The sequence below is a fragment of the Echiichthys vipera genome, assembly GCF_963691815.1.
Source record: "Echiichthys vipera genome assembly, chromosome: 4".
Taxonomy (NCBI): domain Eukaryota; kingdom Metazoa; phylum Chordata; class Actinopteri; order Perciformes; family Trachinidae; genus Echiichthys; species Echiichthys vipera.
In genome coordinates, this window is record NC_139829.1 from 3,765,131 (window position 1) to 3,792,275 (window position 27,145).

Below are 27,145 nucleotides of genomic sequence, written 5' to 3' on the forward strand. Positions count from 1 at the left end.
AAACCTGTTTGGGCATGGTACGGATGGACAGTGTGAGTGCGCCCTTAGAGATTTTTCACTCCTTCTTAGAACTTGATTTAGAAAAAGAGACTAGAGAGAAGTTTAGCTCCTTATTCAGAGCATCAGGGAAAAGGGAGAAATCTGTAGTCGGCCTCATTCATTCCCATGCATGTGGTTCAGAGTCCAGTTCAGAAAACAGTCTATTGGTCCATCTCTCTCCTCTCACAGCAGCACTGTTGTTGTTAAGTGACACAGCGGGATTAGAGGTCGGAGGGATTAGAGACGACAACGCCATGGTTTCAAAAGAGACTGTTTTCAGGCTCTGATAACGCCGGCTGCGAGTGGATGGTCGCCCAAAACGATACTTAAGTTGTGCGGTTACAGGAAAATGCGTCTCTGTGTGGACGGGGAAATTGTCAAATTCAGACAGGGGAACGAAAGCTTTCTCTGCCTCATTTGACACTTGGAATTGATAAGCATCAGAAAAGAGTGTTGCTCTCTGTTTTCCTTTAAGGACTGAGCTGTTGTGTGCTGAGTAGATAAGCTATGGTTGATACGTCAAGCTTACAACCCCCCCAAAAGAGATCATTTCAGAACTCTCCTCCACAAAAAAATGCAATGAATTCGCTTGCTTTTTCAATGGAAAATTCAAATCTATAAGGCTAAATTTCCACACAAATCAGCAAAATAATACATTGATGCAATCCCTAAAATCATCTAGGAATAAATCAACTGTAATGTCAGAGTTTAATACACTGGACCAAAAAACGGTAGAAGGAACAGTTCATCATCTTAAATCATCGTCATGTTGTCTTGACACAATGCCATCTGACTTTTTTAAAACTATTGTAAGCTCTGTCCAATCAGATCTGCAGCAAATAATATACTTCAATCAGGCACGTTTCCTAAACCCCTAAAAGTAGCTGCCATCAAGCCACTCTTAAAAAAAGACAACGTTAAATACTACCATTTTAGATAGTTATAGACTTCAAATCTCAAATCTTCCCTTTATAGCCAAGATTGTTGAGAAAGTGGTTTTTAATCAACTCAGCAACTTCTTGAACTCCAGTGGACATTTTGACAAATTTCAATCAGGCTTCTGACCTCACCATAGTGCAGAAAAAGCTCTTATTAGAGTGTTAAATGACATAAGGTTGAAGACTGACTTGGGCGAGGTGTCAGTTCTGGTCCTGTTGCTGCCTTTGACACTGTGGATCACAGTATACTGCTGAACAGGTTGGTAACCTGGGCAGGACTCAGTGGGACAGTCCTAAAATGGTTCAAGTCCTACTTGGAGGAGCATAGTTATTTTGTGACCATTGGTAGTTATCCATCAGATCGAGTGGCTGTGACAGTTGGAGTTCCTTAGGGGTCAGTCCTTAGACCCCTTCTGTTCAATTTATATGCTGCCTTTGGGTCAAATTCTGCAGAATTCTAATGTCAACTATCATAGTTATGCAGATAACACACACAGATACATCTTGAACTTTCTCCAGATGACTGCAGTCCTATAGAGTCATTATGTCACTGTTCAGACCAAGTCAAAAATTGGATGAACCAAAATTTCCTTCAGTTAAATCAAGAAAAGACTGAGATCATTGTTTTTGGTAACAAAGAGAAGAAGGTTACTGGCAGTTAACACCTTCAGTCACTGTCTTTAGAAACTAAAGACCAAGTCTGAAACCTTGGCGTGCTGATATACTCAGATCTGACCTTTAACAGCCATATCAAATATGTCACCAAATCAGCCTTTTATCAACTCAAGAACCTATCCAGAACTAAGGGTTTTATGCCCCTCACGTCGACGATGTTCTCTGTATCTAACCTGTACTAACACACTAACATCCTGACACTTATTCTACCAGTACTAACACACTAACATCCTGACACTTATTCTTCTCTTACACTTTATTCTTGTGTTAGGTTAAAATGTTTTTGTATAATTGCACTGTCGTTATTTGCTGCTCTGTGTGCCCTGAATTGCCCCCCGGGGACAAATAAAGTTTTTTGAATTTGAATTTGAATTTGAAACTGATCAGGAGAAGCTGATTCATGCTTTCATCTCCAATAGACTCGACTACTGTAATGGTCTTCTGAGTGGACTCCCCCCAAAAAAGGATCAAACAGCTGCAGCTCGAGTTTGAACCAGAACAAAGAGATCAGATCAGCCCAGTTCTTAAGACCTCACACTGGCACCCATTCAGCTACCGAATAGATTTTAAAGTTCTGCTACTGGTTTACAAATCACTAAATGGTTTTGGTCCAGAATACATGAATGATATGTTGGTAGAGTATAAGCCCAGTAGAGCTCTGAGATCTACTGACTCAGGTCAGATAGTGGAGCACAGAGTTCAAACTAGACATGGTGAAGCAGCATTCAGCTGTGATGCTGCACACAAGTGGAACAAACTAACAGCAGATCTGAAATCAGCCCCAACTGTGAGCACTTCGAAATCCAGGTTAAAAACATTTCTCTTTTCATGTGCTTATAACTGAGCTCTTTTTAATAACTTTAAACATGATTTCTTTTCTTTTACTTTTTTATTCTTCTTTGCTCCTGCTTTAAACTGTGTTTTTTTTATTTTCATGCTGTTTTTTAAAAACAAATTGTCTTTATGTAAACCACATTGAGTTGCCTTGGTATTAAATGCGCTATATAAATAAAGAAGACTGTCCCTGCCTTGCCTAGCATTGGGGATGTAGGGGGTGTACTGGGACTGACAGGGACCAAAATCACTCCTTTACCACACTAAAAAAGGCAGCTTCCTGTTGTGGTACCAAATAATCAGTAGCCTTGATTCTTTTCAGGTCATTTGTTTTGTGTGGTCAGTGTTTTTTTTTAAACTGAAAAACTTTAATACATCTCATCTAATTTCAAAGAAAAGAATAATAATAATAATAATAATAATAATAATAATAATAATAATAATAACAACATTATAGCAATGCTCAGCTGTTTAAAGACTCCTATCAAGAGTTCTACACATGTCTCCATCTGAGTTTTTTGTCGCAGTTGGCCACAACATAGCCAGCTCAGTTAATACTTCGATGGTATAGAAAAAGACTGGAGTCTCTGCCAACCTGATCCAGCTGTTTGAACACATTAGTGGACAGAAGTTGTTATATACACTAGTTTTTCCCAACCTTTTTTCCTCCCCGATGGAGGTCCACCCTGCAACAACTAGCATGAGGAAACCAGAGTGATGGGACAGTGGTTTAATATGCACGTCAGAGGATTGAGACAGACAGCTGGTGTATCATCCCACCTCATCAGGAGGATTGTAAATTAAGTATAGTGTCTGTATCCAACATGCGTGTGCCCTAGTTGGAGATGACCTCTCTTATATAAATCCCTTTAGGTCCACAAGTCGTCAAAATGGCTGAAAGTCGTGAGCAGAGGCAGTGCAGGGGTTGAGCAACACTAAGGTCCCTATTTTAATTATATTAGCACAGTGACCAGCACAACATGGTAGATCTTGGCCACACAGGGGTGCTTGGAGACATCCACTCAGTCTGTTATTTTGGTTCATGTATATGCAGAAGTGCAGAGTGCAAAAGGGTTAGAATGTAAATTGGGTAGGGGGATTAATAATACATATGATGCATGTGTATCCAGACCCGGCTGCAGAAAAAACATTTAAGGGGGGGCATTACATTTTTTCAGGGGGGCAAACTTTTTCAACCTACAATTGATTTGCTTCAGGCTGAACAATGGCTCTGTGAACACTCTACAGTGCGGATAAATAATTTTCCTCATACTAAAAAGGAGCAGTTGTCCAAAAATGTAAAAAACAAACAAACAAAATAGTGTAGTGCTGTGTCCATTTATTCAACTCAAGCATGTATTCAAGAAGACCAGCAACAAGGGTTGTGTCCCGCAGATAGCACCATACAGCTTCACTTCTACTGGAAACAGAAGCACTGATGTCAACCTGAACACTGAAGGAAACATTCATACTGGGAGAGGTAGCTACAGCAGCTAGGGAGCACAAGGAGCAGAATAAAGCAGTGGAACTCATCTGCCTGCAAGTAACCTAAGTTTGTTCGCTCGCTCCTGTTAGCGTCGTCACTGCTTGTGCGCATATTTTTTCGGAAAAAATGACGGATATCCAATCCGAACACCACAGCTAACTAGCGTCAATGTACTGCGACCATGAACGTCATGTACTAACAGCGTACCCTCAGTGACCCTCCCCCACCACCTGTAATTGGCCAGCACGTTGCCGTCGTTTGTTGGTTGGATTGGTTGAATAGGATGATCGACAAACCGAGATAGGAATAATAGAGCGTTGGCCACTCCGATGTAAAAAACAAAACCCAAATAAAATAAACAGCTTCAAGTCCAGGGCGGGCACGGCTGACTCTGTGGGCGGGCACGGCCGGGACTGTGTGTGTCAACTTTCATGGAAATCAATCAAAGAGATATTTCGGAAAAGTCAGTAGGATTCATCCTGTGTGGAACATAATTGTTTGTACATAATTTCATCCAGCAGTTATTGAGATGTAGATGGACCGACCAATGCAGATCAAATACAGAGTAAACCAAGGCTCAGTACTTCTAACAGACCTGCAAACACCTCAGAGTAAAAAAGGTGACAGTGTCACAGGGGGGTGGTGACAAGACGATACATGATATTGAGTCCACGTGAACAAGACAAGACAAGATTTGAACACTATTTTAAAATGTTAGTATTTTCTTTCGGGGGGGGGGGGGGATTTTAGTAGAGAGCTGTGGAGGTGCTGCAGCTGTCTTTGCATAGTACTTGTGTTAGCCATGCTTACATATTGTTCCTGTCTTTTCTGTCACTGTTTAGCCACTCACATTGATATGGCGAGAACTCGCACTGTTACTGAGGGTTGTAATAAAGGACTGTATAATGGTTGTTTGCTGATCCTGATCTCTAGCTTCACCCCAGGTGTGTCTGCCAAAACACAGATGCTGACAACTCTTCTTAGTTTGACTGTTTAATGAACTCGAGCAACAGTACAGAACATGGGCACCTTAATATTTGTAATAAACACACAACTTTCTATAGATTATATCCAGTGTAACTAATTAGTATAAACAGCACACTCACTAGCTTAAATACAGAACAAATACGCAGCTAGACATCCACTTCTAGCTGACTGATTAACAACCATATGCTGTTAAGTTAGCAAGTAGCCCCAAGCTAGGTGGCTATAATTATCAACTTATGATAATAGGACTTACAGGTCTCATGGACGCATACACACCAATAAGATGTAACGGATTAGTCTCTGACTGGCCTCCTCCGCTCTCTCTCCTCTCTGCACTTTCTGCCGTCTTCAGGCTCACGCGTGCTCGCTCCTGATGCACCGCGCGCATCCGCCTGTAAACACTGTCACGCGCCCAGAGTAAATAATAACAGCCTACGTCCCTTTCATACACACACACTCAAATTTGGTCGCAGTCTGGAGCCTTGTGTGTGCTTCAGAAAGAGAGTCACCAATCAAAGATGGCTGTGGCTTTTGGGGTATGACACATGCGCAGTAAAATCTGGTCTGCACTATCATAGAAAGAAAACAGCGCAGGTCCGGTTCTACGAGATTCACAAGAATACAGTGATTGTCACAGAAAACTTTTGCAGGTATCTATAAAGTGATACAGGCATATTTTCTGTTTCATTAGTATTTCATTCATACCACGTAATGATGTGGTTTAAGCACATTTCAGCCATAATTACAATAGTTCCAAGATCATTTGAAGGCAACAGTTTTTGGCGGCAAGTTGCTTGGCCTGTTTTGAAACAGGAAAAAGTGGTGGCTGTGTCAAAACCTTTGTTGATTTACAGCTAAACAGTACACTAAAGCATTTTTCTGAAAACAATTGAGGCGAGAAATAAATAAGCTTTGCCTGGGTCGAGACCTTAGTTGACTGAACCAGTCTGGCCTCGTGACAGGAAACTGCGGTTTCCAGACTGACAAATTAATCCAGCCAATGAGTGCGATAAGCCAGTCGGCGCCATTGTCAAGCACGCACTGGCCAATCACAGTCATAGCTACTCCGTCACTGTGGCTGCTACCATACAGTCTATGTCTTGTTCTTAGTCAACTGCTCCACCCTGTGGTTAAATCCACCTTGTCAGTCAGTAACAATAGTTGTTCTGATCTGTATCAGTGTGCTGCACGAATAGGAAAGGGGAGAGAGAGAGAGGGGAAGACGTGCAGCAAAGGGCCACGGGTCATAGTGGAACCCAGGCCTCCGTGGAGAATCAAATCAGATCAGACTGGTAGTCTTGTGTGATTGGTTAGGGAACATCAAATCCTCCTCCTCCATGGAAATCCGTGAAAGTGCAGCCAATATTGATTCATATTTGATCAGCGCTGTTTGATCTGAGCTTTATGAGCCTGAAAAAACGATGCTGGACGCAGTGTGCCAGTTACATTCATAGCTCCCCCCCGCTGGTGAAAACAAAGGTGAAGACCTCAGTGTTCTATACGCGCTAATACAAAAAACCACGATGCAGAAGAGTTGCTGCATGGTATATTGTTCATCATACAACTCGAAAGAGACGAACATAACACATGACATTTGAGGAAATACAAGTAATATTTCCATATTTATTGATAGAATTATGGCAGAAAGATGACAGCGAGTGTGTGTTTGTCAGAGAGAGAAAGACAGAACATTTTCACCCTCATTTAACCTCAGGTGGACAAATCCTCGGCTGTTTGTTTGGTTTCACAGAGCTAAACTAAATCGACAGGATATTAAGGACAGAGAAAGGGATGGTTGTCATAGTTCTGCATTACCTGATAATTCAGTGAGGTAGAATAAATGTGTTTGGTTGTCGCCTCTGGACACTCAGCGGGCTACTTTACCCACCTCTCCTCCGGAGAACTGCACAAACATTCACAAACTCTTTGACTTTTTTCCATAGAAATGATAGAATGGGGGCGCGGCATTATGTGCTACTGTCATCTACGTATATAAGATAAACGTATATGATTGGTTTGCCCAGGATCTTGCCAGCTGGAAATCTGTCTGAATGGGAGGGGGCCAGATGTACCTGTGTACCAGCGAGTGAAACTTGAGCTCAGCAGATTTGTCTGCTTCCCAGGCTACTCAAATACCATAGTCACAGGAAAAAAAGCATCAGTATTCTAACAATCTCTGGGTTCTCATGTCACATTTTGACTAAACCAATATGGTCACATGGTTGATTTCTTTTTCAGCTCCATGATATCTCTATATTATTTATTATCTTAGCCTGATGTGATATCTTGTTTGTGATATGTTTGTTTGTTTCTTCTCTTCCTTTCTTTGTAGCCCAGAGAGGGCAGCCACATCTGGAAGATGCATATGGTGAAGGGGGAGGAGGGTCTGGGCATCCAGATAACAGGGGGGCGGGGCTCCAAGCGCTCTCCTCACGGCATCATTATAGCGCATGTAGAGAAGTCAGGCGCCATTTACAGGTACCCGTGTGTTTGTGTAGGAGTAGCTCACATTCCATCATCTCTGTCTGAACTCCCCAGTCAATCTTTAGAGGTTTACCCTACATAAGGACCTCCGTACAGTACAATAATAATCTGTGCTCTCGGTTGAATTATGAAGTGTTTTGCTGAAATTTGTAGTTATTTCTCACCGCTTTTTTATTTTCAAACCTATATTTATCACAATTACTATTTTATCCCTCACCGAGAAGCTAGATGAGACAATAGTTCCTAAGTTTGCGTGTGTGTCTGTGTGTACGGTATGTACTGTGAGTGCATGTCTTAATGTGTATGTGCGTGTGTTTCAGGGACGGTCGTCTCCATGCTGGTGATGAGTTGTTGATGATTAATGGTCAGTCTCTGGTGGGTCTCACTCATCAGGAGGCTGTTGCAATGCTCCGCTCCACTACCGGTCTGGTCCAGCTGTTGGTAGCCAGCAGGGTTAGTGCACACACACACACACACACACATACACACACGCCCACACAGACACACACACACACACACAGAACCAGCTGCCTTTGAAAATAAATGTGGCTTGCTCTCACTACATACTACCACAGTCCTAAGGTACAACTCCAATGGACAAACTAGAAATTCTGAGTGTGAGATAGACTCAAAAAGAAGCAGAGTGGCGTCCTTTTGGTTAGATGCCATTTTGATGAGGACTGCTTTGGCCAAGTTTCAGGTAAAGGTCCAACATTGATTGGATCAAAAGACTCTGTTCTCCTCACACTCTGTTCTCCTCACACTCTCACTCTGTTCTCCTCACACTCTGTTCTCCTCACACTCTCACACTGTTCTCCTCACACTCTCAGGGCGCACTCACAGTGTCCATCCGTACTGTGCCTAAACATGTTTCACGGCCAAAGTCTAGTTCGTTTGACCAGTGTGAGTGCACGGCCCGTTTGGTAGAGGTGGGCTTTTGTAAAGCACTGATGCACATGTACGAGCACAAGCGGGCGCACGTGTAAGAGCACGAGCGTGCGCACGTGTACGGGCACAAGCACGAGGCCTACGGCGGTTCTGACGTAATTTTATGTGCGCCTGTTCGGACATAGAAAAAAGGACAGACCATGCGCGGACAACGTATACAACGCTCAGAGCTACATACCAAATACACATGAATAGAAATAACTTCTCACACACTCTTTAACTCTCTCTCTCTCTCTCTCTCTCTCTCTCTCTGTCCCTGCAGGAGGAGTCGGATGTGGGTTTTGAGCGCTTCCCGTCCACCAGTCTGCCGGACCTGGTCAGCACCTGCAATTCCTTGTCCTCCCTGTCTCCGACTGCTCCCTCTGGATCCCCCCAGAACTCCAATTGCAGTACAAGTTCACACAGCCCCTACCTGGTACACAGAAATAGACTGATTCACCAGACACAGTGAAGTTCATAATACGAGATTTGATTCTTGTCGTGTATCTGGAACACTGACATCTTTCCACCAATATGTCACATGTCCTAACTGAAATCATGCCCTGATCACACACCTGCCCCATCTTGATTGACTCCTTTCAACAGAGCTGCAACAAAGGATTCATATAGTACATAGGGTGGCAAAATTCTGGGAATATTCCCAGTTTGAAACTTTCCATGGGAACAGGACTGGACTGGAAATGTTGGAGTAATTTATACTACCTGCATTTAATTTGTGGTATATAGACATTAATATAAACATTTTGTATTCTCATAGGCAGATATGCCTGTTAATAATAATTTAAAAAATGTTAGACATTTTTGACTCCACCTTTTGTGAGTAGATCTTTAATGGATTTTTTCATTGAACAACAAAATACATGAATGTTGAATACAATCAATGTCTTCTCTGACCCACCCCCACCCCCTCCTCCCAGTCCATTCAGAATGTAAAATGAAATGAAAGCATTTAGTCGAGCAGTTATCTGTGCAGGTGACGGAAGAATGCAGTGCACAAATACAGAATACACTTAGTATAAATGCCCCCAAAATGTGTATTCCTATTTATTCCCATATATTCACGTTCATTCCCATATATTCCCATATATTCCCACCCATGGAAAGTTTCCAACTCAAAAAGGTCAAAATTCTTGAGCTTGACTTCCCATGGAGCATTTCTGGAAAGTTTCCGGAAGCTTCCCAGATGCTTTGCACCCCTTTGCAGCTGTAGTACTGTATACAGTGTATATTGAGTGTGTACTGTGTACACAGCGAGAGTAGAATGGGTTGAGAGTGGCTTAAATGAAATCAGATATCAGACAGTCCATTGTTATTTAATACATGAACTTAACATCTGTGTGTGTTTTTGTCCTTACAGTTAAATAACTTGGAGAGACTAGAAAGACAAAGTCAGGGGGAGGCACCCAAAGGATCCTGCTGCAGCCCGACACCTGTGAAGCTCTGCAGTCGAGCCCAGGGTTGGTACTTCACACCAACATGGTTACTGGCACGGAGCAAAACATTTTTAACAGTATAATATTTACACTTTAGAAATAATGACACTGTCACATCTATTTATGTTGAGAGATAAATGGAATCAATAAATGAGCTTATTTACGGCTCTGTGTCCATAGTGGTGCTTCAACCAGAGCGGAGTCTGACCTCGATATTTACTTTGCCAGGAATCTTGTTCTTAGTACCACGTGTTGCATTTAAAAGTTCCTGCATGAAGCATGTGTAATTTAGAGTTGTGTAAAAGTGAAATGACTACTTGTGTGTAGAGGAATGAAGTGTTTGTGTTACCTGGCTCAGGGGGAAGCAGTCGGCTGGAGTCGGTGGGTGAGGATGACGAGCTGTTTGTGGAGAATGATGTGAGCGGCTGTGAAGTGGTGGAGAAGCCTCCACCTGGCCGACGTAAACATTCCTTACCTCAACAACTAGATACTGCTGGAGTGAGACAGGTCAGTGAACGCCTCTTCCTCATTGTTAATACTGCAGGATTCAACATAAAGAGCAAACGCCTTACCCTGAATTATATATTGTATCATGTCTTATATGGAAAACAAAGATGAGTTGGGCTTCAAACTTTACAAATAGTTCCAACTATGAAGCCACAAGAACTAAACTCAGGAATAAAAGTTTTTTTGTGCGTCCCTGTTTGTTTCTTCATCACATCTGAAGACCTGTGAAGATTTTCTCACAGTCATCTAGTTCTTCTTGTTTTTACTGTAGCAAAAAGAACAAATACAGGGCAGTATGTTTTTCAGTAGGAGCACTGTGGCTCCCAACTGAAAATTTAAGGGGCACAAACATAAATTTTAGGGGTACACACTGTAAATCAATAATGGATGCAGAAATTACAATGTGCTGTTTCAAATTCAGTGTCACATTTTTATTGTGCTCTTTTGAAGATTCAAGGTAGAAGGTAAACCGACAGCACCATCTCTGTCATGACAGTACAATTTAAAAAAATATACCATACATTTAGAATAAGGGGTGAGACAAGACGATACACGATGTTAAGTCCACGATATTTTAACACTCTTAAAATCAATCAGTATTTTCTTTACTTGACTTTACTCTCTGTTGATTTTAGCAGAGAGCTGTGGTGGTGCTGCAGGTGTCTTTGCATAGTACTTGTCTTAACCTTGGTCTAGCCTACGGTACTCAGTGCAGTAAAGTCCCCCCCCCCAACCAGGGCAACTGGGGGGGGGGGGGGGTAGCCATCTAAAAGGCCCCGCCCCACGCCTGACAACATACCGCACTGCTCCACAGAGCGAGATAAGAAGCAGTGTGGCGACCGTCGCTCATTGATCTCAAAGAACAGATAGGTTTCCATTTTATTAAGTCGATCGGCTCACACCTGAGTTTTCTCCTGCTGTTTGTGTGTTTTAAACATATGAACCATATCTACACTGACTGTTCAGGTCAGTCTGTATATGTGTTTTAAACATATGAACTGTTTCTACACTGACTGATCAGATCAGTCTGTTTTATGTGTTTTTAACATATGAACCGTATCTACATTGACTGATCAGATCAGTCTGTTTATGTGTTTTAAACATGTGAACCATATCTACATTGACTGATCAGATCAGTCTGTTTATGTGTTTTAAACATATGAACTGTTTCTACACTGACTGATCAGATCAGTCTGTATATGTGTTTTGAACATATGAACTGTTTCTACACTGACTGATCAGATCAGTCTGTTTTATGTGTTTTTAACATATGAACCGTATCTACACTGGCTGATCAGATCAGTCTGTTTATGTGTTTTAAACATATGAACGGTATCTACATTGACTGATCAGATCAGTCTGTTTATGTGATTTAAACATAGGAACCATATCTACATTGACTGATCAGATCAGTCTCACTCACTGCACTGGGCAGAGAAACAAAGTCAATGAATCAGTGAAACACTGTTGATTTTTTCCCATGGAGCCGACAGGAAAACTAATTTGGTTTAGTACATTTCTGCTGTCACTGGGCTCAGGAGCTGCAGACAGACGGCAGCTTATCACATACGGAGACTTTGATTCCGGCAGGTCCTGACACTGTGACTGTGGGGCTCATGTGTTAGGGTTTGTGTTACTGTGCTGAGGGCACTATCCTCTTACAGTGCTAACATATTGTTCCTGTCTTATCTGTCACTGTGTTGCTGTTTAGCCTCTTACAGATTTATATGGAGAGACATCGGGTTGCACATGTGCGACTAGACGTAAAATTCAGTCAAACACTCTCACTTGGTCGCAGTCTGGAGCCCTGCTGCAGTTGAAGACCCTCTCAGTGTTGAAGGTTACATTTTTTCTGGATCTGGATTCAAACAACTCTTTGAATAAAGTAACGGGTAAAACCCCCTGTGAAGGAAACAAACCACCAACCTCCTTGACTGTATTCAGTCAAATGTGTGAATCACAAGCATCAACATACTGTATGGTGATGAAGAAAGATAGACACACACACACACACACACACACACACATCAAAGCCTGGTCACTTACTCCAACTGTTATGACAACAAAGACGAGGAGAGCTGCACTAACTGCTCTGTTAATGAGAGATTAATTGAGGAAAGGGGATTCAAATAGAGGGGGACAATATTTGAAACCACAGACTTCTAGCTGTGCTGGTGATATCCCTACAACTCTACAGAGTTAAGTTAACTCATTGAGATACACTTTTTGTAATCAGAAGCTACAGCATCAAACCTCACTGAACTGGTGGAAAAGACGGAAAGACACAGGCGTCAGACCAAAGTATGAGGGTATGATGTACCATTAGAATACACAGGAGCTCAATGAAGAGAAGGGAACAATGTCATCTCAGTTGAAATGACTGTTGTTGTAAGGAGATGAATTTGTCAGACTGTTTCTTCTTTTCATATTAATCTCCCTTTTAGGAATATCAGATCATTAAGAAATCAGCTCGCTCCCTGAGCACCATTCAAGTGGAGTCTCCATGGCGACTAGCACAGCCGTCCATTATCTCCAGTATAGTGCTGATGAAAGGCCAGGGCAAGGTGAGTGCACTCCTTTGACGTACGTATGAATAAAGCTCAGAGGAAGTACTCCTGAGTACTATATGTATATGTAAGCTCACCATAACAGATGCATGTGTATGGAGTTAAAATTTGGTCATTAATCCAGCGCACAAAACAAGGACTCACGAGTGATGCATGCGTTTTCACACATGCAGATATTAACCGTGTAGACATGTGTAATTTGAATCCCTTATTTATTTCTGTCCCGTGGTGCACATTATACACACATGCAGCTTCTAGTCGCTCGTGGAGTGATTTCTATGCTCTGGGAAAAGTTTTTGACATCTTGGGAGCAGAGCCACTGGACTTTGATTGACAGCTCTCAAATTGTGTAGTTAAAGAATCAGTCCCTCTCTATTATAATGGACAGCCCTACTTACAGGACTTTCTTTAGATTACTTCTGTGGTCAGTTAATCTGCCCTTAGCTCTCAAAGGAACACGCCAAGGCCATGATTTCTCTTGCCGATTTCACTCTCTCTCTTCTATCTCACACACAGCTGTAGAGTCACAGTCACTGTGTAACACTTTGCATTTCCTAGCTGCTGTGAGTCCTTATAGTCATGTTTATGCACTATAGCCAATTGGATGTTAGCACATCTCCCCTTGCTTTCTCGGCCCACCTATCTAGTATAAGAATCTGAACTTTGCTGTTTGAGCTCACGCACTCCTTAGTGTTGAGGACTCTTCTGTTCTTCTTGATCGAGTTTAAATAAACTTCTTCAGCATAAGACATCTAGGACTCTGGTACTTTGTCTTCTTTTCTGGCATCACAACAAATTCCTCCATAACATCAGGGAGCCTTTAGTTGCCAGGTTGGAGCTTCACGTATAAGATGCTGTTGGTAAGACGAGAGACGATGAACTGTAATGTTGCCCATAGAACATTTATAATATTCGTTATTAATACATTTTCAAGTAGGCTGTAGCTGTCGAAAACAGCTTGATAGCTACAGTATGTTTCGTTCGCTACCTATAAAACCTATCAATCTTTTTTCTGACCACCATAAAACTAAATTCCAAAAATAATATTCTTAGAAAGACCAAATCAATGAGCCCTTCACTGAAATCTGACTTTTTCAGGGCCTAGGATTCAGTATTGTTGGTGGGCAGGACTCAGCTCGCGGTCAGATGGGGATTTTTGTCAAAACCATTTTCCCTCATGGAGCTGCAGCAGCTGATGGACGACTGAAAGAGGGTAATCATTTCTTTTCCTTCCCAATAATTATTTGAGCGAGTTTATAGAGAAAACAGTGATCCAACTGTACTCTATGCTTCCCTTCGTAGGAGATGAGATTCTGGAAGTGAATGGAGAGTCTCTCCAAGGACTCACACACCAACAGGCCATCCAGACCTTCAAGGTAGACTGCAATAGTAGTACAATAGGTTCTGTCTAACAGTAGTGTTAAAAACAGTTCAACCAGACATGAGCAGCTGGGAAAAGTCAAATAAGTTTTCCTTCGGACAAAAGAATGTCTTTTTATGCTCACAGTGTTGGCAAGTAAAGTGACTTGATTACATGTTTTCATTGAAGAGACCAAAGACCTGTTAAACAGCATTTTTTAAGTTTTTGAATTTGTCAGAAAGTAGAAGCTTAAACAATTTTTCGTCTCTACTTCCTGAATATTGTACCTCGTTTCTGTTCCTCCACCAGCAACTGAAAAAAGGTGTAGTGACGCTGACGATTCGAACTCGTCTGCGCAGTCCCAGCCTGACACCCTGTCCGACCCCCACCCTCCTCAGCCGCTCCAGCTCACCCAACTCCAATACCAGCGGGGGAACACCTGTCCCCTCAGGGCTTGAAGAAGCTGACGGCCACAGGGGCCCTGGTCCTGGACCTAAAGACTGCATCATTATGGAGGTCACACTTAATAAAGGTTGGCTAACTTGATGGAGAACATTCAGATATTACCCCTTGGTTTTTCTTTCACTTCCTGTGGACAGACGCCCCTCACACTACAGTACATTTGCGTCATGTGTATATATACTTATTTTCCCTGTGTTTTTTTTCACAGGTCAAACTAACAAACAGTATCTCATACCTCAAACTTATACTTTAGTCCAATAATTGAGTGAAAACCTCTGGTCCAACGGTTTGTTCATTCAACAAGGATTGTTTTTTGACAAGCTTGTTGCTTTGAGGCCTATGATTAATATTTACATTGATAAAATAAAGACAATATATTGTATGCACTCCTATGTCACTGCATTGTTTTACAATATCCATTAATGTGATCCTTTTATTTTTCCGGCCCCTCAAATTACTTGAATAGCCCTGATGTAGCCTATTTCAGTCAGTTCAGTGATTGCTGTTTGTGCGCATTTTAGTGAAAGAAAACCTATTTTATTCATTTTTCTAAGATTTGATCATGTATGTGTTTATATTCTTACCTAGAAGGCAAACAATTGTTTACCTTTTTGTCAGATAAATATATAAACGCGTAAATGCAGCAATGTCTCTCCTACTGTTTCAAAATCTCACTTCACTTTCATTTAAGATTGTTACAGTAATTCCTAAACAAGCTGCCCTATTATTTCAGTTTTTGCATGATTGCATGACATGTCCTTAAGAATATCTGATTAAAAATTAAATTAATTAATTAAATTATTAGGCTACAGATCTGATACATGGTATTAGAATCTAAAAGAAATAGAAAAAAACATCCGAACCGAATCGAAAAAACGTGACCCCAAAACCGTGAAATGAACCGAACATTGGATTTTGTGAACCGTTCCACCCCTAGTATCTCATGTTTCACTGATGCAAACAGCTAAAATTGGTCACAGGTGTAAAGATGTGACGTTAACACTGTGAGTGGGAGCCTTACTGTATGTGTGTCACACAACAGAAAAATAGGGGAGAGTGGGGTGATTTGAGCCTGTGGGGAAGGTTAGCCACCCCTTGTTTCTCAGCAACCAGAGACACAATTCTGTATGGGACCATGTACTTTTGAGGAGCCATCCATTTTACTCACCTTGTGATGAAGAGGCCCTTAGAACAACATGAGGCTAAACTGTTAACATGCTGTAAGCTCCAAACCGCTGGATGATTCAAGTTTGTTAAAATGGTGGCAGTGGGTCATTTGAGCCAAAGGGCCTGAGGGAAGTTGAGCCAGTAACTCTATTGATTATTATATGATTATTTTTTTTAATTAAAGTAGTATTTACTGTAACTCTATATTGCATTCTTGCATTTTATCAATGCAATTATGATATAGAATTTTAGGATTAGCTGGATCAGAGAGGAGAAAACAGGTTAGTCAAGAGCCTGATCCCATTCCACTCCTTGCCCCTAAGCCCTACCCCTCGGTTTTGTGCGTTCAGATGTAAGGGTAGGGGTGTCTCAATTCCCTCTGGCATCGAGGGGTAGGGCTAGATACAGTGCATATAGAAAGTCATGATGCCCTAATAGTCACTTTTTTGTTTTACAGCCTGAAATGATAATTTTGATTGTTACTCTGAACGGTGCTCAGAGGGAGAGTTAAAGCTTTTGAAATCTTTTTATATCCTTCTCCTAACTTGAGCCTATCCACAACTTTATCCCAGAGCTCTTTTGAAAACATCTTTCTCACCAAACTGGAAATAGTTTCTTTGTGGAGCTGTTTTTGTGCTCTTTGACTGTATTTTGCGGCTGATATTTGATATTTCTGAGCTAATTGTCATACTTCAAAGGGAGGTCATTTTTGAACATCTATTTTCTGATTGTGAATGTTAATTTTTTTTAGAGCCTTGTGTTGGTCTGGGGATTGGAGTTTGCTGTCTGACCCTGGAGAACTCTGCTCCTGGCATCTACATCCATAGCCTGGCACTGGGATCTGTGGCCAAGATGGACGGCAGGCTCAGGTAAAGACTTCGGGATCATGTTTGAATTGGAAACTGATGGACACAAGTGAAGTTATTATGTAGCGGCATACTTTCATATGTGCTCATTGATTGAAAAGTGCATCCATATATTGTTCATATAATGTTTACATATGAACGCACATGTCTGCATTGAAGTTGGGGTATATACAAAGAGCTCTTTGACTGGGGCTGTTGGGCTGATGCCTGCGCTCCTCTGTGCAGTCGTGGGGATCAGATATTGGAGGTGGACTCAGTGAGTCTTCGTCATGCTGCTCTCAGCGAGGCCTATGCCATCCTCAGTGAATGTGGTCCTGGACCTGTCAGTCTCATTATAAGCAGGCACCCTAACCCCAAGGTAAGATGATTCTCTTTTAAGATCAACATCTATCTAGTATTGTGTTATGCTGACTTCCATTTACCTCGGAAATTTGGAAGTTGGAACCAGTAATTGTGTCACACCTGAGTTGACCGCATTCTTATTACAGAAAATCATGATATTTAACGGGATGGGCGGTTAGCCATGTTAGCAATATAAGCAAATAACAATACATTTTGCTGTATTTTTGTGCTACAAACACCGTAGCAGCATGTCCACAAATAGAAGATATTGTGTGGCAATAGTGTGTGTACGACTGATTTAATTAGACCTAAATAAGACAGAAGTGAGAATAAACAGTGTATTCATATAGTTTTAACTACTGTTTATACTCGGAGAAGCCATATTGGATTTGTAGGGCTATAAGGCCTCTCCAACTAGAAACTCTTGAGAATCCATAAGCATGTCAGAGGAATTCAGATGATACTTAAGGGGGAGTCAACATATGTATGTGTAATATAGACTCTGTGTCAGGGCTGAAATTATTCCTTGAGTCACTCGATTCAATTAATTTTTAAAAATCATTGAGGCAATCGATGCTCCGTATTTCACCCGGAGGATTAGATAGGTGGTGTTCATCAGCTAAACATTTCCAACGGCCTTAAAACACGAAGGAGAAGAAGAAGAAGAAGAGGAGGAAACACAGAGGACTTTGCATGCTGTCACAATGTAAACAAACCAGCGGTGTCATGGAAAGCAAAATGGAGCAGGAGAGAGTAAACAATGTCACAAATGACAGAAACAATCGAAACATTAGGACCACTTCAAGCTCAAACTCAAGGAAACCTCTGTGCAGTGTATGCGTTGTAAGTTTATTTAGCCTATCATAATAGCACAGTGTCGACATCTCAACCGCAAGCTCCCAGTTCATGCATCCACTGCCTGGTGTTATACTCTTACTGGTTTCCACCGCAGCTGGTTTCCCTTGCTGTGTCCCAAATCTTACAATGCAGTGAGTGTACTGACATCCGTGCACTGTGTGCCCTATGAACTGACACGATCAGTCCACTCAATTTCCCCAGTGAGTGCTGTCTGAAATCACACATTTATAGGAAATGACGATCGAGTCTTGCCTCTTCCACTACGTAGACAAAATGGCGGCAATTGAGGGCGTTGAGTGTGGATAGATGGACACTCAACTGTTTCGCCATTTTTGAGTGCATTGATCGCATTGATCAAAAATGCAGTACACTGCGTTTTATTGTGTATAGTGATTTGGGACACAGCACCTGTTGTTTCTCTATTAGCAGCAGCTGTGCTCAGCCTCTCTCGTCAGATTTGTCACACATTCACAAACATCTTAAAAATCACATTTCCTTCCCATTCGGATGCTGGTGTAGCAGATCATGTTGACCGTGTCTACATGTTTAATACACTGAGTTCCTGCCACGTGATTGGTGTTTGCATTAACGAGCGATTGAACAGCTGTACCTAATACATTGTATGTTACAATAATTTGTTTGTTGGGTGCAATATTGGTACTCTTAACTTATAAATGCATGTTGTTATTCTTTGCCCTTTCTTCTTTTTATACCTTTCATTATATACATTTTATTTAACATTCCATATGATGCCTTCATTGCTGTTGGTGTTTATTTCTCGTAGTTCCAGCGCAGTGTTGTTCCAGCTGTGATAAAACTCATCTCATTGTGTTTCTCAGGTTTCAGAACAGGAGATGGATCATATTATAGCTCGATCCACGCACAGGGACAAAATGAGCAAAAACAGACACTCATCTCACTCCCAAGGTCGGATACCTTTATCTACATTTACATTTGTCTTTCCTCTTTTTGTTTTTACTCCTGCACTGCAATCATTTTGCAAATTAACTTTGCCATTTTAAAGGTTTTACAATATGAGCACCATACTGTAGTTCCTCAAGTGATCTAGTTAGGCATGGCTCAGCTGTTTCATCAGGGTTTAAGTATTTTGTAATCTGTAGGTCCGTCCTGTAAGAGCCCCAACCCGACGGTGAAGGACAGGCAGGGAGATGCCTCCCCTGCTCTCAGCTGGACCATGAAGAGGTTCCTTGAACCTGCCAGTAGAGTAAGTTTCTGTACAATAGGCATGTATTATTTCTTAGTTCATTGCTTCCTCATAGAGCTGGGTCTGTTCCACGTTCCTGCCTGTTATAGGGAAGGTTTTCGTTGCCACCGTACTCTACGGGGGAATTGTTGGTTCTCTGTAAATCATAAATAAGTCATAGAGTGTGGTCTTTACCTACTCTGTAAAGTGTCCTGAGATAACTTTTGTTATGATTTGGCACTGTAAATAAAATTTAATTGAATTGCTTAGTTCAGTTTCATTCTTCTTAACTGGTGCATTAGTGTTAATCTTGGCTTCTTGACGTGTTACCACCAACTGTTGATCAGTAAAATAACTGAGGGATTTCTGTTACACTTTTTAATGTGATACACATGAGTTGTTCATTCAATTCATTTTAAATTGCTGTTTGTCCAAATAGGAACATTTATTTTATGTAGCTTATTGTGGTGAACTACTTCAAGAGATGTGTGTTTTTGTTTGCTTCCTGTAGCAGGGGTCGCTGAGCTCAGAGGCAGAGTTATCTCAGTACTTCTCCCAGGACGTTTCCAGCAACTCCTTCTTGTCTGAGTCCATGATGACTGTCTCAAACAGTGATGAGGCGCTCCACCAGCAGAGCTGCAGTACCTCCATGGATGACAGCTCATCACGGCCACAGGGTAAACATTTCACCTATTTACAGGGTTCCTACGCAGTATGGAAAACTATGGAATTTAATTTGAGTCATTTCCACGTCTGGATAAGTTTGTGGAAATGTTTGTGTTGCTTCCAGACTTTTATCTCACTTTCTAAAATAATATATATTAATATATACAAATCAAAACAAGTTTACTAAAGTGAAACAGCCGACCTGTAGATGATATGAAACTAATCAAGCTGGCTGTAGAATGGTGTCGGGTTACCATGGTTACCGTTCGCTGTGTGACTACGATTCTCATTTGTTGAATTTTTTCCATACGTGTCGTCTACATTTTTTGGGATTTATTTTTATTATATTTTATTTATTCACAGTTTGTTTACTCCATCTAAAGCCAATGAAGCACAGACTGTTTTCTTCTGTAGTTCCTGCTTAATTGTTCATCTCTACTGTTCCTGTCTGTAGAGTTACAGGTTCAGAGTTATTCATTTCACTCTTTTAGCCTTTAGCTTGAATAAAATGCTGTGTATTGAGACGTATATATCTATATATCTATATATAGAAATAGATATATCTATACATAGATATAGCGTATCTACAATACATAGGTAAAAATGTCTTGTAATGACTTGGCAACATAATGGCATACATAGTCAAAATTAAACATACGTGTTAAAAGCTGGATTTTCAAACCATTTATTTCCATAATAAGTATCTAACAATTGGAATTCAGAAGTTTAATATTGACTGAAAAATCCTCTGAGAAGTCTGGAAATTTGGGTCTGGAAAAGTCTGGAATTTAGAAATGGAAAATGTGTAGGAACCCTGGCTAAATACCAAGGAAGTGTTTTAGGACTGGTTCCCTCGGCAGGGATTAAACATAGCTCTAAAGAAAAGTAACTTTGAAACCAGAGTGACTGAAATTTGCATTGTCAGATACAGAATGCTTGAGGGTGAACTAGGATGAAGATTTGAGTTATTCCAGGACAAAGGATGGGCATTGCCAGACTAACATGCAAATGTGAATTAGAACCTCTGAATTCATTTTTTATTTTACGGGAAGTTGAGCAAAATGCTTCTGGACACAGTTAGATAGACCTACGTACAACCGACCAGCAATGAAATGACATAGTGCTGAGCCAGACTTGGAAGTTGAGACAGTGCTTGGTCTGTAGCAGGAAAAAAAAAGCTTCTGTGTCACAAACTTTTTCAAATTACAGCTAAACAGTAACTAAAATGTGTTGCTGACAGCATTTATGGAGAGAAATCGGCAATACAGTAACAGAATCTCGATTAATATTTGATCTGCGCTGTTTTAGCTTTGTGTGTTGTGCTTCATGCAGAATGCCATACATTAATTTTTGCTAACTTCACTTAAGCATGACGCTCCCCATGAGATAAACCGTTGTGACTGGCAAGCCAGACCTCAAGCTGCTGTAAATCTGTCTGAATGAGAGAGAAGCCAGACGGACCTGCCAGAGCAAATGAAACATGAGCTCAACCGATTTGTCTGGTTTTCCAGGCTGAAGATGTGTCATTTGTTAAGGCTGCAGTCAGTAAGTCTGGCAGATCGAGTTGACTCAGTCAAATTTCAAATGTTTACAACTCTCACGCCCCTCCCCCTCCACCACCGAGCTCCTCCGCTCCCTCTCATCAAGTGCTTGTCAGTGCGCGTGCACCAGATACCTGTGAATGCGCCCGTCTCTTCTCTCATCAATAAACAGCATGGAGTACATGCTACAAGGAGGTAGGCTGGCTAACTTACTCAAAGATAACAACTGCTAACATCATTAAGCGTATGCCTAGCTTGAGGCATGTGCCTGTTATATTGTAACATGCGCGATGGGGGTTGGGGTATCTGTGGCTTGTGCACGAACTGTGCGTGACAGTCAGCTCTGTGCTGAGTGGACAGGATGATACGGGCGCAGTGGATTTGTGCAAAACAAACAACAGGCTCTACGTAAGTGTTATTTTATCAGAGCATAGTATCCGCATCAGTGAATATGATCAAACAAATTTTGCCGACTAAGACTGGGAAGGAATTCCGAGGAAGGCCAGAGTGTGTCTGTATCATGGAGTTTTCTCTCTTCCATCTTCACTTTTAGTTCGACTAAGAGTATTTTCATCTCATGTTCATTGTCAAGATATTAGATTATAGAACTTTAGCTCATGAAATTCAAAGGTCCATACTGAGGCTCTTCCAACCTCATCAGGTTACTACAAGCCACATGTGCCTCATTGAATTGTAAGAATTGTGTTCTTTTTTCCTCCTAAAGCTGTGATCACACCAGAGCGATAGACTCGATGAAATCACTAGAAAAGCGAGTAACGTGCTGCAGTTAGGTAGCAGCCGGCAGCTCTACTCTGCTGTTGTGCTAAATGGAGGTGATGCGAGTGCTAACCAGGGATCTGAATGCTTAAAAGAAGAGAAATGAGTTCTCAGATGAAGTGTGTGGCTTTAAAAGGGCCGTTGTGGGGCGGCCTGTGGCACAGTGGTTAAAGCAGTCGCCCCATGTAAAGAGGCTGAAGGTCCTTGAGGCAGTGGCAGTGGGTTCTACTCCGACCTACGGCCCTTTGCTACATATCTCCCCCTCTCTCTCTCACCCCATTTCCTGTCTGTCCTTTATAATAGAGGCTTGAAAAACTGCCAAAAAAAAAGAGCCTTTGTGTTGCAGTGAGATCAGATGGTCAGTGATTTAACCTCCGTAGCTATCGAGGGTGCTGACCTGCCTCCACAGGTCTCCTGTAGATCAGACCGGGGTACGCTTCACTCTGACAGCTTTCTTGTTCTTATTCTGGATTTCTGGCAGACTTGATGCCTAAAGGAACGATTGCTGCCATCCACAGGTCAGAGTTATATCCATCATATTATATCCATAGAAACAGGCTGGTTTCCATGATGTAGTCAAGGACTGAAACAATGGCGGCTGTGGTGATCCCCTGGCGATCCCCCAGATGTTATGACACTTACTACAATCTCCACGCTGATTGGCTGATGCGCCACAGCGTCACTCAATTCAGCTGAAAAGTTGCGTTGGATGTGAATATTGATTATTATTGTGTCTATCGCATGGAAACGCGAGTAAAGCGAGGAACCTGCTTCAAATCACGTCTGTAGATTGACTTTGTATACAATTGCGCTACTTTTATCAAGTCCATCGCGGGCAGCGTGATCACAGCATAACAGGCCCATAATGTCCAAAGTGTTATTGCTTTGTGTCCCTGTGTCATCGTTATCTCTTTTTACTTGGCAAGGGAAATGACTTTTCATTTGTTAACCTGTTAATTGCTGTAAGCTGCATCTTATTCTGAGCATCCCTCCCCCCCTCTAACAGAAGTGGAGAGTGTCCCTGTGTACAACGCATCTCAAGAGAAGCCATCTGTTCCTCCTCATCACCATGGAGAGGCAGTTTGCCAACCTGTCGCTGCCTCTAGCCCCACCTCAGTGCGAAGCCCACTTCTCCGTCAGCGACGAGTGATGTGCTTAGAGGATGAGCTCAGCGATGATGAGGACTCTGGGCTCTTCCACAGGCTAACAAAATCTGACTCTGTTAACTTCAGTGATGCCCAGACCCCTGAAGTTTCCAAAACTGATTCAGCAGTTGTAAATGTTACATCATCATTAGATATAAATGGAAACAGTGAAGATGGTGGGGGTTTGGTGAGTTGTGGAAGCCATGATGTGACAACACCACTCTATGGAAGTTTCTCACCATGTGAGGAAGGTTCTACCAATAAGTCTGAGCCACCTGGTTCTAAGTCACCCCTCATGCCTATCCGTACAGCAGGAGGAGCCAGCAGTATGAGTTCTGTGCCCAGTAATTTGACCATCAGTAGTGAGAACTACACAAATCAAGATGATAGACAGTTAGAGTCAAAGCGCTCCCCCAAACTTGAGCATAAAGCAGTGATGCGGGTCAAAAGCATGATGAGCATCGAGGCCCCAAACCTTCTCCAGCAGCAAAAGTCCAAAGTTGATGAAACCTCTCCAGGTTTGGGCCCATCCCAGCCCCCTGTCCATACAACACAGGGTGGAAGAAACCCCAAGACTGCTGCTGGGTTGGTACCCCATCAGCACTGTAAGAAGGGAGATGCCAGTGAGCTTGTGGGGGTTTGTACCATCGACACTGTGACCCTGAGGAGAAGTAAGGACGAGTCGTTTGGTCTGGACCTGGAGATTATGTCAACTCCTCTGAAAGTTGTCATTGCTGGGCTAAAGCCTGGGGGTGCAGCACAAAGGGTATGTCTGATTTTAAAATTTGATAATAATAATTTAATGTTATTTGTGGCTTGAGCACTGGTGATTCTGTCACTCAGTGACAATCTCAATTTGATCTCTTTTGTTTAATCTGACATCCAGGAATCAACAGGAAAGCTGTGTCCTGGAGACGAGATTGTAAAAATTGGAGAACATTTGGTGTGCTCCTCTTCTTACCAGGAAATCTGTGAGCTCATGCACAACCTTCCCATTGCATTGTCCTTGGAAATTAAGAGACCCGTTTCAGGTAAGACCTTCATTTAGAATCACTTTGTTTTGGAGTTATAGGTCCTCCAGCATCAGTATGTTACTGTTGGGCTTTTACCTTGGCACTTGATCATACTTGATCTTGTTAAGTTGCAGGGTTCCTGCATCCAGAGACGGATGCAAAAAAAAATGCAAATTGTAATGCAATGTGATGTCATCCCACCATCCATGCCATTTGTAGTTTCAACCTGGCGTATTTCCCATGAATGTGGCTATTATGACTCAATCTTGTCCTAATTTTGCACTCACAATGCCTCCTGGAGAGATTTTGGACTAAAAACAACATTAACAACGTTATTAACTTTGGGTTAGACTCAAAGACGAGCATTTCAAATAATTCATTTAAAAATTGTGTTTGTTTGGAAAGCTGTACGAGGCTCATGCAGCTTACCTTAAATTTTTAAATCAGGCCTAACCTCCCAATGATGACGTAGAGTCGACCGTTTGGGACTTCTCTAGGTCATCAAATTTTTCATTGTTAATGCCCTCTGATCTGGGTGGGCAGCCCCCTTGACCTTGTCGCCTCTCTGCCCCCTCTGAACCAGGCCCCCAGGAAGTGTGCCACTTCATGTGCCTCCACCTCAAACACGTAGTGAACGTCATGTGGATGGATGAATAGTTACACAATATACACTGGAGATCAAAATTAGACGAACCTGGCAACCCGACTGCTGGAATTATTTTTTGTTGTTGCAACTACGATCTTTAGACACTAGATGGCAACTAAACTTGATCTGGCAATAGCCACGCTAGGTGGAGAGTGCAACGTTAGTCAGACCCGCAAAGTCACAATAGCAACATTAATATGCCAGGTTGAAATACACTGGACTTTTACTTCAAGGATCTTTTAATAACATTGGCCTTATTCCAGTGTGATTTGTTGTTTGTCTAGCATAATGTCTTGTTAAATTTGTAACATTGTAAGAAATAAACTGTTAAATGTATGTTAACTCCTTCCTCTTAGTATTGTAAACCTCTGTAAAGCATCTGCTAAGCCTAAAAAACTCATGACTCTTACTGAAAGAGTAAGTCCCACTGAAATTTAAATGTCTTCATCCAAAGAAGGTTAGGTTAATTGGCAACTCTAAATTGCCTGTAGGTGTGAGTGTGAATGGTTGTCTGTATGTCAGCCAGAGATGGGGACTCGAATATGAGACTCGGACTTGAGTTGAGACTTGACTTGGACTCACCCCCCAGACTCGACTCTGACTTGAGATCTGAGACTTGTGAACAATCTTTTTATTTCTGTACTTTTTGGAGCATTAACATCAGGAGCAGAAAGACATTCTCTCCTACAGAGATGACAGGGAGAGAACATCACTTGCTGCTGCTGCTGCTGGGGTGAAAATAGTTCTGAAACCTCAAACTAACTTCACCTCGGTCTGCTGCTGCAGTTTCCGTTTCTCATATTGTTTGACTTTAATAACTTCACTCAAAGCCGAAACAAAAGAATAACAGAATGCAACGTCTGTGTTAAGCTCAGCTACATAAACTAACGCATCAACGTTAGCTTGTTGCTAATGTTAGCGTGTTGCTAATGTTAGCTTGTTGCTAATGTTAGCCTGTTGCTAATGTTGCTTTGTGAGAGGTTCATTTTTAGATTGGCGTTCATTAAATTCCAGATTTTTGAAAAGTGTTTTCTTACAGGTGCCGCCTCCATCTGCTGCTAACACCGTTTAACTGGGAGAAATACACGTTAATTATTAATGTCAGCTAAAGGCAAGTTTACGTTACAGGTTTATTCTTGACCACACAACGTTAATGTTACTGCGTTATTAGCTATAATCATAACACTGAGTTTGAGAGGCTGGAGGAATGTTTATTTATTTCACAGAAAGAGCTGCTGACATTAAACATCTCTTTTTTCAGAGGGTCCTGAGACAGACAGTAGCACAACTGACAAAGTTTCTGACAAACAGAATGAGCAGCCAATACAAAATACATGATTATAATACAATAAAATATATCAAATAACATGTGAAACAGCAGATATACATCAAAATACATGACTATAATACAATATATCAAATAACAAGTGAAACAGCAAATATACATCAAAATCCAGCACAATCCTGAATATATCAGTCAGAATATCTACAGCCAGATGTGTCTGCCTCCAAGTTCTTATCAAATGTCTTCAAATCCTCCAATGAGAGCAGGACCTGGAGTTTCAGGTGTGTCTGTAATTAGTTCAGGTAAACTTTGTTTATTTACACTACATTATAAACTTTCATTAGTTGGGACTTTGTGAAAGTATATAATATGGTTTCACTCCAACTCTATATTATTATTTATTAAAACCATAAAACACTTGATTAGGACTTGCTGCTTCCCTCAGAGACTGGAGACTTGACTTGGACTAACAAAAAGTGACTTGTGACCATCTCTGGTGTCAGCCCCTGTGACTGACTGGCAACATATTCACGGTGCTCAGTTAAAGTGAAATTCCGGCGTAAAATCATCCCATGATCTTTTTCGACACTTGCACACATCAGTTAACCCATGGTGTATGAACTATTAACGGATAAATCCAGGGGCACTAATAGCCGAACGTGGCTAACAGTGATTAGCTCCAGGCAGTACGGTGAAGACATTAAAACATCTTTTTTAACCACTAATACTGCTCAAAATAACATCAAACCTCTGCAGCAGCATGAGAAGAGAAAACAAAGCACAAATGGGCTCCTTCCTTTTGGATTGACTTTGGTAATCCACTTGAATGGACTTTACTATGAGAGGAGCTGGTACCTGGGCCAGTAGGTAAGTCTCAACTATTTTGTTGGTGCTTTATTTTCTGTGTAAGGACTC

The 27,145-nt window shown here is 41.6% G+C and overlaps 1 protein-coding gene across 1 annotated transcript in view; it reads left to right on the forward strand.

The window, feature by feature from the left end:
- The window catches only part of pdzd2 (PDZ domain containing 2), an 84,813-nt gene that overhangs the window by 39,624 nt on the left and 18,044 nt on the right, over positions 1 to 27,145 (forward strand). Inside the window, exons 5-20 of the mRNA XM_083912543.1 lie at positions 7,292 to 7,437; positions 7,764 to 7,896; positions 8,654 to 8,806; positions 9,749 to 9,848; positions 10,183 to 10,331; positions 12,776 to 12,895; positions 13,997 to 14,111; positions 14,201 to 14,274; positions 14,568 to 14,790; positions 16,639 to 16,756; positions 16,979 to 17,111; positions 18,793 to 18,880; positions 19,075 to 19,178; positions 19,669 to 19,834; positions 23,148 to 24,052; positions 24,173 to 24,317. Of these exons, the coding sequence (XP_083768669.1) occupies positions 7,292 to 7,437; positions 7,764 to 7,896; positions 8,654 to 8,806; positions 9,749 to 9,848; positions 10,183 to 10,331; positions 12,776 to 12,895; positions 13,997 to 14,111; positions 14,201 to 14,274; positions 14,568 to 14,790; positions 16,639 to 16,756; positions 16,979 to 17,111; positions 18,793 to 18,880; positions 19,075 to 19,178; positions 19,669 to 19,834; positions 23,148 to 24,052; positions 24,173 to 24,317 (2,872 nt within the window). The remainder of the gene's footprint in view (positions 1 to 7,291; positions 7,438 to 7,763; positions 7,897 to 8,653; positions 8,807 to 9,748; positions 9,849 to 10,182; positions 10,332 to 12,775; positions 12,896 to 13,996; positions 14,112 to 14,200; positions 14,275 to 14,567; positions 14,791 to 16,638; positions 16,757 to 16,978; positions 17,112 to 18,792; positions 18,881 to 19,074; positions 19,179 to 19,668; positions 19,835 to 23,147; positions 24,053 to 24,172; positions 24,318 to 27,145) is intronic.